Here is a 12314-nt window from a genome sequence, read left to right as displayed (position 1 = left end):
TTGGACCAACTTAGATCACTTTCCCATCTCTTGGGCCAAATCATTATAGCCAGGAAGTCATTAAACTGGCTACATCTCCAGTGAGATTAGGAAGCTTTTCAGCGGGATCTCTGGGTGGCTCAGCAGTTTGGTGCCAGCCTTTAGCCCGGGGTGACCCTGGAGTCCCAGGATTGAGTCCCACAGCGGGCTCCCTGCAGGGAGCCTGCTTCTCCCTCTGCCTGTGTCTCTGCCTCTCTCTCTCTCTCCCTCTCATGAATAAATACATGAAATCTTAAAAAAAAAAAAAAGCTTTTCAGTTGACTTTTATTGCATATTTATATTAAGTGAAAAATTCTTTGAGATTATAGCAACATTTTATAAATTTATTTTCCTTCATACCATATATCCCACTGACATCAAACTTAAATAATGTCTGTACTGGTTGTTTTGCTATTTTGGAATCAAGATAGCTAAACTCCAAAAAAATCATTGATGTAGAAAAATTGGAAACCTGAACAGTTCTGATAAATCATTTTCTACCATGCTATCATTGGTCTCACCTATCCCTTTGGCTGGGGTTTGTGGGAGGTCCATTTGTGGAAGTGGGGAAGGGGTGAATCAATTAAAAATGGAAGGGTAGAATAGAAATATGGGCCAGTTGAGTTCAGTTTGTCTTACCACAGGCTCCTTATCACTTTGTTTACTTCTGTCAGAACACACCAGGCTCCATTTCTCTCCCAGTCTTGCTGTTACACACTTAAGTAAGAATATTCCTTCCTTAACACTTCCACATTGTTTCCTTCTGTGGGCCCACTGCCTAAATGGGGTCTTATTCATGATAATTCAAGATGTCTAGAGTGAGTGTAATGGTTGTTATCAGAACCTCAGAGATGCCGCTTAATGAATCTGGGAAATGGCTTTGGGAAATTTTAACTCTCTGGGGGTTACTAATGATCAGCCAGTTTTAAGAAAGATTTCATTTTCTACTTTAGTTTGAATAGTTATCCTTCAATTTGTAGCCACATTTTTAAGATGAAGAACCCAAGTTTCTCTCGAAGAGAGGCTAATAAACTTGCCCAAAGAGAGAGAGCTAGTAAGTGTCAGAACCAAAATTCACATTTGGCCTTTCTCAAAAACCAGTGTTTATATTATTGTTGTTAGTTGAGAGCATGTTGAGTGCATTCTGTGTTCCAAATATTGTACTAGGTGCTTTCCTTACATGTATTAGTTTAGAACAATGTATTAGGTAAGTTTTATTTTTATCTTTATAGATGAAATAACCAAGGCATAGAGAGGTAAGTAACTAGCCCAAAGTCACAAGAATAGCATGCAGCCATGTTAGGATACAAACTAGAATTGATGCCCAAGAGCCCAGTGTCTGTAGTCCTGCTGTTTAATCTTTATTGGCCACAGATTTTGGATCTGGATCTGGATTTGGGATTTGCCATTCTAGAGATGACTGAGTTCTTAAAGAGAGAGTACATCTAAAGCCAGTGAAAGGATCAGGGCACCTGGATGGCTCAGTCACTTAAACATCCAACTCTTGGTTTTGACTCAGGCTGTGATCTCAGGGTTGAAAGCTCAAGTCCCAGGTAGCCGGGCTCTGTGCTTAATCAGGGAGTCTGCTTGAAGATTTTCTCCTTCTGTCCTTATCCCCAACTCTCTTTCTTTCTCTTTTTCAAATCAATAAACAAATCTTTAAAAACAAAAAACAGGGATCCCTGGGTGGCGCAGCGGTTTAGCGCCTGCCTTTGGCCCAGGGCGCGATCCTGGAGACCTGGGATCGAATCCCACGTCGGGCTCCCAGTGCATGGAGCCGCCTCCTCCCTCTGCCTGTGTCTCTGCCTCTCTCTCTCTCTCTCTCTGTGACTATCATAAATAAATGAAAATTTAAAAAACAAAAACAAAAACAACAAGGCAGGTGAGGGCGCCTAGGTGGCTCAGTTGGTTAAGCATCTGCCTTTGACTCATGTCATAATCTGAGGGTCCTGGGATCAAGCCCCACGTTGGGCTCCCTGCTCCGTGGGGAGCCTGCTTCTCCTTCTCCCTCTGCCTGCCACTCTCTCTGCTTGTGTTCTGTGTGTGTGTGTGTGTGTGTGTGTGTGTGTGTGAGAGAGAGAGAGAGAGAGAGAGAGAGAGAGAGAGAGAGAGAGAGAAATCCAGGTGGTATTGATTAAAAACAGTATCCAGGGCAGCCCTGGTGGCGCAGCAGTTTGGCGCCGCCTGCAGCCTGGGGTGTGATCCTGCAGACCTGGGATCAAGTCCCATGTTGGGCTCCCTGCGTGGAGCCTGCTTCTCCCTCTGCCTGTGTCTCTGCCTCTCTCTCTCTCTGTCTATGAATAAATAAATAAAGTCTTTAAAAAAAAAAAAACAGTAGCCAGAGGACAAGACCAGTTATAGAATAAGAATTGGCTGAGAAGAGTGAGCAAAAAAGGCTGGAGCTTTTAGGGTAACCAGGGTGTAGGAGCTCACAAAACAACTTGGTTTTCATTAGAAGGACATCAGTAGTACTTCAGATCTATACTATTTGGTCTTCTTGCCAGCATGCATTAAAATAATGTAAACAAACTACTTGAAGAAATTCTTCTGGCTGACATAAGGTATGTTTGCTTTGAATAGAGCAGAATGACTTGGCATGACACCTTTGCAGAATAGTGAGGAAGGGAGCATGTCCTTGCAGACTGCCAGAGTTCAAACCTCAGCTCCACTGCTTTCTGGCCTGTGACCCTAGACAAATTACTTAAACTTTGGCTCCCATAGTGCCTTGGTTTCAAAATGGAGATAATACTTATATTATTCAGTTTTTGTAAGGATTAACTGAGTTAATTCATGTAAATCTTGAGTTTGTGCTTTTAAAGCTGCTAGAACCATTCAGCATGCTGTGAGAACTTGGTGTTAGCAGTTGTTACTAATATTACATGCTGATGGCCTCAAACCATACTGTGGTATGAGTAGCCATCATCTTACTCATATTTGGTGTGGTATATTTGTTGCAAGAGGACACTATGAATTGTTTTTTGATATTATTTATATTTATTTGAATTTGCTTTATAGCTTAACATTGATGCCAAAAAGAAAATTAAAACCAAGCTCCCTGCAGGTTAATTTAAGTGATTATTTTGGCACCTAGTTGTGCTTGAAGTTAGAATTTGATGCTTTTATGTCATACTTGGACTCAGTCCACATACCCTATTAGATTTGTGATTTATTCTCATGCAAGAGAATTCACCTAAATCCTGAGACTTAATTCCTTAGATTTGCAAAGGTCTTGAGGATGTTGTTGATAGTGAGGTCTGAAGACAGTTCTGTTTAAAATGAATTTTTGTTGTGATTATTAACATATAGAGAGTCAAGATTAATTTGTATTTCTGAAAATTTCACTTGTATATTTATAGTCTAGTATCCAATGCAAGGAGAAAAATTATATCAAGGGTTATGAATTCTGCACTCTGAAAGAATCTTTAGGGATCATCTGATCTATCTCCCTTCATAGCATCCCTGGGAAAAATGTAGCAAAGAGAGTTAAGTAACTTGGCCAAAGTTACAGATCTAAAGAGCCAGCAGATGGGTGAGGACTGAACTCTAGTCTGCTGTTTCTAGTCCCAACCTGTCTGATACATGCTTATTATCATCCAGCTTCTTTTTGGTAGCTTTGTCAAGCTTAGTTCCAAGAGCTTATCCATAGGAATGTGATGGCCTTGAAACATTTTTAAAATAAATTCTATGAGGAGATAAATTCTGAATGTTTATTCATATTTCATTTTCATAAGTGGCAAATGACCAGTGATCTAGTATTTCTGTATATAAGGAGATAGGACTGAAAGGACTTTTCTTTGAGTTTCTCTTTTTTATTTATTTATTTTTAAAAATTTTTTTAAAAAGATTTTATTCATTCATGAGAGAAACACACACAGAGAGAGAGAGAGGCAGAGACACAGGCAGAGGGAGAAGCAGGCTCCATGCAAGGAGCCCGACATGGGACTCGTTTCGGGGTCCCCAGGATCACACCCTGGGCTCCAGGTGACGCAGTGCTTTAGCGCTAAATCCCTGCGCAACCGGGGCTGCCCGAGTTTCTCTTTTTTAAATAGAAAAACTTAAAGCCAAATTTTTATTCAGACTAAAAGGTAAGAAATCATACTTCTTAGTAGAGGAAAATGACAATTCATTTTTTCATTTTTATTTGTAGTTTAGGTTAATTAGGAACCTTTTAAAATTGAGTGTACTGAAGCTTTCATGTACGTATAAGTTGGTTGAATAGTTTTAATTAAAACCTACCTCTATTTTGAGATTAATTACTTTCAACACTCTAAGATTAATGAGGCCTAGTCATGGTACCTCACATGTTGTGGATACTCAATAAATACTGGTTTGGAAATTAAGAAATACTTTGGTATTTTAGAATCTCACATGTATTATAATTTATAGTCTTAGATTCTTTCCGAAATTTGAGGACTCTCAACTATATCAAATGTTCAACCTAAAAATATTTTTCCTTCTACATAATTTTTTAAAACTTTTTATTTGGATGTCTGGGTGGCTCAGTGATTGTCTGCCTTCCACTCAAGTCCTGCATTGGGCTCACTGTGGGGAGCCTGCTTCTCTCTTTGCCTATGTCTCTGCCTCTCTCTGTGTCTCTGGTGAATAAATAAATAAAATCTTTAAAAAATAAAACTTTTTATTGGACATAGTTTCAAATTTACAAAAAGTTACAAAAGAAAAAGTAAACACCTGTGTGTGTATACAACTTGAGCTTAAGTTATATACGTTCTACTCCTTTTCCTAATACTTCAGTGTGTGTTTCCCAAGAATAAAATATTCTACAGAAACACATTACGATTACTAATAAACTCATAAATGTACATTGATGGAATATTTTTATCTATTCTATCATCTATGTTCCAATTTTGTGAAGTACTCTAATAAAACTGTTTATAGCCATTTTGCCCTCCAATATAGGGTTCAGGGTCAGGTATTGCCCCTAGTTGTCCTTTTAGCCTCCTTTTGAATTTGGAGTATTTCCATAGCCCTTTTTTTTTTTTAATGACATTGGCATGTTTAAAGGATACAGTATTCCTTGAGTTTGTAAGCTATTTCCTCATAATTAGGTTGAGGTGATGCATTCTTAGTATCTAGAGGTGATAGTATCTAGAGGCACTTGATGGCCATCTGCCCCATTGATGATGTTAATTTTGATCACTCAGGCAAGGTGTTGTCTGGTTTCTCCACCATACAGATCCTGAGTTTTTTTCCTCCCTTGTAGCTAATAAGCCATTTGTGAGAAGACACTTTAAGATGAAATTTCCTTTAGATTTGGTAAAAGTTAGATAACAAATTAGGTTAATTTGTTTTTGTTTGCTTTCTATTATAGCTTCCTCTCCATTCCCATTCTTATTGTTTTAATTTTTTATAGTATGTAGAGTTTTAACACGCTTTAAAAATCAAAACTATATTGAAGTTATTTATTTCCCATAATGTTTTAGATTCCTACCTCCTTTTTTATAAAGGAAAAGATATGTAACTAGAAAAGAATTATACCTATGTTGTTTTGTTCAGTTTATACCTGTGGTGTTTTGTTGTTGTTATTTAAAATAAATTGTATTTATTGACCTTTCTCCAAAGAAGACATACAAATGACCAACAGACATATAAAAGTTGCTCAACATAAACTAATCATTGGGGAAATCAAAACCATAATGAGACATCACCTTACACCTATCAGAATGGCTAAAATAAAAAACTCAAGAAACAAGTGTTGGCAAGGATGTGGAGTAAAAGAAACACTCCTGTATTGGTGGGAATGAAAACTGGTGCAGCCACTGTAGAAGACAGTATGGAGGTTCCTCAAAAAATTAAAAATAGAATTACCCATGATCCACTAATCACACTATGAAAATACTAATTCAAAAGGATATATGCACCCTTGTGTTTACTGTAGCATTATTTACAGTAGCCAACTATGGAAGCAGCCCAAGTGTCCATCCAAAGATGAATGGCTAAAGAAGATGTGGTATATATATTCCACGTGTGTGTGTGTGTGTGTGTGTGTGTGTGTGTGTATAGTATTAGTCATATAAAAGAATACACAGTTTTGCCATTTGCCACCACATGGTTAGAGCTATAGTGTATAAATGCTAGGCAAAATAAGTCAGTCAAGAAAGATAGATACTGTACAATTTCATTCATGTGTGGAATTTAAGAAGCAAAACAAAGGGATAAAAAGGAGAAGCATGGGATCCCTGGGTGGCGCAGTGGTTTGGTGCCTGCCTTTGGCCCAGGGCGCGATCCTGGAGACCCGGGATCGAATCCCACGTCGGGCTCCCCGTGCATGGAGCCTGCTTCTCCCCCTGCCTGTGTCTTTGCCTCTCTCTCTCTCTCTCTCTCTCTCTCTCTCTCTCTGTATGACTATCATAAATAAATTAATTAATTAATTAATTAATTAAAAAAAAAAAGGAGAAGCAAACCAACAGACTCTTAACTATAGAGAATAAATAGATGGTTACCAGAGGGCAGGTGGATGAGGGGATGGTTGAAATAGGTGAAGGGGATTGAGTACACTTGATGAGCATAGAGTAATATATGGAACTGATGAATCACTACATTGTGCACTATATATTAAATACAATGAAATTAAAATTTTAAAATCCTCAAAAAATTTTAAAAATGAAATAAATATTGTCTTGAGATTAAAGTTATAAAGGACCTTCATTTTTGGAAACATATTTCAGGCTCAGTGATTTGTAACTTTGATTCTTGGGGAATTTGATTCTCAATGATTTTCCCACTCCATACTACAGCGATTGGGTGGAAGTGGGAGTACAGGAGGGATGAAGGTATAGTCTCTAACCCATTTTGAAAATGCTTGCTATAGGGTTAATGAGAGCATTAGAGTCTCCCAAGTGCATTGTTCAGGAAACATCACAAAGACTCCTGTGATACAGAAGACCAGTGACTATATAATAAGACAAAGTAATTAATACAGCAAGCAAACAATAAGTTTAGTTCCAAATTAATATAAGTAAAAGAAAATACCACCTTAGTGCCTTGACTGCACTACCTCAGATGTAGCTTCCTTTATTTTCCCACAAAGGAAAAAAATTCCCTTGTGTGGGAATTCTGTGTCTTAATGATCTTCTCAGAGCATGTCTATAAAGTCACACGACTAGATGATTTATACCCATCTGTATTTGCCGTTTCTAATAACACATATGTTAGGTTTATAAATCTTTAATCCAGGATAAAGCTATGGCACACCAGCTATAATTTAGCTGGTTGCAAGAACTAAAAGTGTCTTGATGGAAGTGTCATCATATAGCTATGTTGTGTTTTGTTTTTTTTTCTTTGCCTACAGCCTTAATACAGATACTGGCAGCTGCTGTAGCTGACCGTGATGTGGTTTATTTCACCTTTGGGGACTCAGAATTGATGAGAGACATTTACAGTGTGCACACTTTCCTTACTGAAAGGAAACTAACTGTTGGTAAGTAGGAAATAGTCTTGACATTTGGTATCTAGATAGACTGTCCACCGTCCAGGACAAACACTTGCCAAATCTGGATGGATCAAGTGGATAAGAAAAAATGAAAGTGTGACTTTAAGAATAGTGGACAAAATCTTAGTTGAAGAACATCTGCAGAATCTTTTTTCTAAGTTTCATCTATCTTGAATGAGTATGTCAGCTTATTAAAGTAAGGCTAAGAAGCTGGAGTTTAATATCCATTTTTACATGTATGCATACAGAAAACTATAAGAGGGATGGTATAGGAGGGTAAGTTCAAGTCTAAGAGGCCTCATTCTGAGTCATATTTATTAGATATAACAGCCTGCTCATTTGCTATATTTCAGCTTGACCTGAAAGGCTTTGCCACCCTGGGAGCTGAATGTAGAAATAAAGTTGCCACAAACTCCCAAAATGATACTTGGCTGATGTACGGTGTATAGCCTGTTGTCATCATGAACTTATAAGTAGTTTCTTTAAGGTACTTAAAAAACTTTTTTAACTTTATATCAGGAAAGCCTTCCAGGGTTATGGCATTCATGCTCTATTTTCAAAAGTCAAAAGTGAGTACATGTTAGTTAGATTAAGATAAAACTGCAGTGTTCTTTAGTAGTTCTATCCATGTACATGCCTTAATGTGGGTATTGGTCTGGCCTTTTACTTCCAGGAGAAGTATATAAGCTGTTGCTCCGGTATTACAATGAAGAATGCAGAAACTGTTCCACCCCTGGACCAGACATCAAGCTTTATCCATTCATATATCATGCTGTTGAATCCTGTGCAGAGACCAGCAACCAGCCAGGTCAAAGGACTGGGGCCTGAGGAGCTGAGTAACCAGAACCTCCTTCCACCTCTCACCAGAAACATCCTGTTTGAATTGTCAAGTGTAATATACGAACTGACTTAATATAAATGCGTATATAATCCAATTTGTGGGCAAAGATGCAATCCCTTCCACACACATGCATTTGTCAGTTTGTACATGTAAGCCCTCTCCATCCCAATTTACATGGGCTTAGATAGATATATTTTGTTTGCATTTGTTTTTTCTATTTCAGTCTTCATTCTTTGGTTTTTCTTTCCTTTGCTCATCAGATTTCCGGTGAAAACCCATGAGAGGTTGTGCTCAGCCTGTCAGGTCTCTTTTGATATCTGTATATTATGCACATTGCCTCTGCAGTTAGCAGATGCCAAGGATGCCAGGGAAGAAGTTGAAAACCAAGAACTTTTTCACTGAATTTGCTATAGATTTCCCTGTAAGCCTTCACCCCCAACTCTTGTTATGATTGTGTTGTTGGAGTTTTTGAATTTTGAAAATTAAGAGTTGGGGATTTTTTTCGTACATGTTACATAATGCAAATCTCCTAGGTTAAAACAATTTTGTATTTCAGACAGAATTATTTCCAGGGATAGTTCTTTTGAGACATCACTTTGATCTGTAATGGTTTGTCAGTCATTTCTTCCCTGATCAATTTTTATTAATACTATTTTTGGAAACTGACCAAGATGGAAGGAAATGTACAATAAAAGAGTTTCCCCAAATGTGTTTTTAAAAAAAGATGCAAGAGAGTTGCAGGATTTATCATTTCTGGGGGATTTTTTTCTTTTCAAATTAGAATTACTGTTTGTTCTCTGGTGCTTGAGGTGCATATTTCATATAACCAAAGTTTAGGAACTGGGAACTCATGTTGATTTGTACATATTGAAGTTTCTCTGGTATTCAAAGGTTATATAGTTAATAAATTTTTTTTTAGTTAATAAATTTTCATTAACAAATCATCTGTCAGAAACTCCTATATCATCTATATTATATATATACATATATATATAAATATACTTTAAGTGTGTGTGCAAGCAGAAATATATAAGCCAAATAAAACTGGAGTTATGGAAAATGATTAGGTTTAGGCTTAATTGGAGGCTCTGTTTAAAATCATTTATTTAAAATTGTGTCCATTTAAAACTGGTGGCAAATATAAATAATAATGTCTTTTGGAGGTTAAAATGAAAGCCAGTTCTGCATTAATTGAGAGTAGAGTTTAATCGCAAAGCATTTATTCATATTTCTAAAATAATCCTCAAGTACAGTGTTGAAGCTCTAGTTTATGGTCAGCAGTCAGAAAATGCTATTGGAGGTCAAATCCTAGTAATAAGAAATTTTGGTAGATGGTCCAAACCCCTGCTGTCAGTAGTAGCAAGAAAAACTGAGACTATGGCCAATGTCTGCAACTCTTTTTATTTGTATAAAGATTGAGATTTTTATTTGCATAGAGATTGAGAGAATAATGGCAGCTACTTGCCATTAATAAAGTTAACGAAGTCTTTTACCATAGTAACTAAGATTTTTAATCATCTCCCTAAATCCAAGGTGCCTGGCTTTATTTCTGTGATACTAAAGCCTTCTCTTTCCATCTCAACCTTTTCTGAGCTTTGGTTACGCATTCATAGTTAGATTTCATTTCTTTTTCTGTCTTTATAGCTTTTCCTTTTACCCAACCCCAAAACTAAGTGAGTAGTTCTGTAAAACATTACATGAACATAGGATGGTTTATGTGATAGAAAAATCATTAAATCCAGGTAAGGAGAGCACCCAGCCTAATATTCTAGAACATAGGATCTAAGACTGAACTCTTAGTGCTGAACAGGCTTAGTGACTGGCCATCTACCTGAGTGCCTCTCTCTTTTGAGGCTTTTCCAAGGATAAAATCTGCCTGCTTTGTCCCAGTACATTCCAGGACTGGGACAATTTTAATCAGATGGAACATAAAGAGAACCGATCTCCATTTTTTGAGGCAGGAGGAATGCCCTCTGTAAAAAGAGGGGGAAAAAAATCAGACATCTATTTAACGTTTGTCTATTCTAAAACAATAGCATCTTTTTATTCTTTTCCATTAGGGGTTTATTGTTTCATTTCATGTTGTTTACCTTTCCCTTTCATCTGTTGAGGCATGAAATGATATTTTTAGTTTAGAATTCTTATGTGGTTAATATAGCTCACTTGCTTTATACTTTCTGTCTAGCTCACTCAAATGCCATAACAAACAGTTTAGGAAGCAATGTGGAGTAATGGACAGGATATGAGATTTTAAATCAGACAAACTGGGCTCAAATGCTGGTCACATCCCTTGCTAATCCTTTAAATAAACTGAATTTCTAAGCCTTATTTAACTCATCTAGAAAACGGACTATTAACAGTTATTAGGAAATACTATATATAAAGAAGTGCTCACGGGGTCTGGCACATAGTTGGTGCTCAATAAATGTCAACTATTATAGTTGGCCAGGAAACATTTATAGAACACCTACTGTTTATTAGGTACTTTGCATATTTTAGCCCATTTTTTCTATGGCCTAACAGATGCCCAGAGGTTAGGGAATACCATCTGAACCTCCAAAAGCTCATTGTGAAAGAGACTTATACTCTAACATCTCTGGAGGAGATCTGATAGAGCAAAGGCTGTGACACTGTTGTTCTCTACCAAGTACCTACTATAAGTTATTCTTCATAATGAATGACTAGATATCAGTGAGGTTCATTAAAATGTCTCTGAAAGAATTATTTCTTTCTTGCTGGTTGAAGTGACATTAAGAGCAAGCAGACCCCCCCCCCCCAAAAAAAAAGAGCAAGCAGACCCAAACTGATACTTAATGGGGAGATTGAAAAGGATCTAACGAGTCTTCATGATTGCTATGCCAGGTAACTAACCAATATTTATTGCTTTAGAAACCAAATATTGATTAAGCTGTCCCAATGCAAGAATATGATAGAACAAAGAAGTAGCTGGGTTGTATTCTTTAAAACTTAAACAGGAAGAGAAGCAATTGTGTATGGATTCTCACCTGATTTTTTTCTGTCTTTTCCAATCTGTGTGGCTAATGTTCATGGCTTTTTTCTGATGTAAGGAAAACCTGAATCCTAGTATGTCTGCTTTAAAAATAAGTAAAATTTTTAAGGTCTGTCCTTTTTTAATTTTGTGGATCAGCCTCAATCATTCGTTTTTGGAGGTAAGGGAAAGACCAGCTGTTGGCTGGCCCTTGAGCTCAAATATTTAATCCTGTTCTTGTTTGGGGGCTGGAAGGAGGCCCCAGTGTGATACTTATTGGGACAAACTGCTAAAATCCACTGGTGCACTGCTGTTCTCTGTACCTGTGACAGAGTGCCCTTTGTCTCTCCTCATCAGATTTTCACACAGATCTACTGAGCTTCCAGAGCAGGTTTCCCCTACAAGACTGGTTTTATTTTTCCTGACTATTTATTTTAAATGTAGGGTCACTATCTCCTGACGATTTTGAACTTAGGGTTAAGGAAAAGTCTATGCTAATGTTTACATGATTTTTGTAGTATGAGAATAAAGAAATTCCGATTCCTTGTCACGCCTTCTTTTTTCTCAAATAATTATGCCACTTTTGAGATGTTCATGTGCATAAACTATAGAGTATGTCCTAGGCATTTGCTGAAAGTCTATACATGTAGATTTGTTATTCCATGTTAGGAGTTAGGCATATAGAGATGCTGGTCACTGACATGAGGAACTTTCCAAAGATAAAGAGAATTTCTGGCTGTACTCATTTCAGCTGGGTTCCTAAGGTCATGTTTCCTGGTGTTCATTCCCTTTTCCTAATTTCCATCGGCAAGACATCTCAAATCAGGGACAGGAAAGATGTCTTGAAGTTCTGAGGACCACTGTCCTTCCATCCATTCACATTTTCATAGACACAGGTGTCTTTTGTGGGTATGCACTGAAACTTTCTGCTCAAGGATTCAAAGATGAATGATTTATCCTCTGTACTCAGATCTAAACAGACACACAGGGTAAGTGATCTAAAACTCCACAAATAG

General features: G+C 37.3%; 1 protein-coding gene across 5 annotated transcripts in view; it reads left to right on the top strand.

Annotated features, from left to right (window-relative positions):
- The window catches only part of PARG (poly(ADP-ribose) glycohydrolase), a 122134-nt gene extending 110288 nt beyond the window's left edge, over positions 1-11846 (top strand). For all 5 annotated transcript variants that reach the window (XM_055345438.1, XM_055345439.1, XM_055345440.1 and 2 more), the window contains 2 exons: positions 7328-7456; positions 8142-11846. In XM_055345438.1, the coding sequence (XP_055201413.1) occupies positions 7328-7456; positions 8142-8296 (284 nt within the window). In that variant the 3' untranslated portion in view covers positions 8297-11846. The remainder of the gene's footprint in view (positions 1-7327; positions 7457-8141) is intronic.
- The last annotated feature ends 468 nt before the right edge of the window (positions 11847-12314 follow it).

Source organism: Nyctereutes procyonoides, unplaced genomic scaffold, assembly GCF_905146905.1.
Source record: "Nyctereutes procyonoides isolate TBG_1078 unplaced genomic scaffold, NYPRO_anot_genome, whole genome shotgun sequence".
In the NCBI taxonomy this organism is placed as follows: Eukaryota; Metazoa; Chordata; class Mammalia; order Carnivora; family Canidae; genus Nyctereutes; species Nyctereutes procyonoides.
Note: the sequence above shows the minus strand (reverse complement) of the source record. Positions and strands in the feature narration are given on the sequence as shown.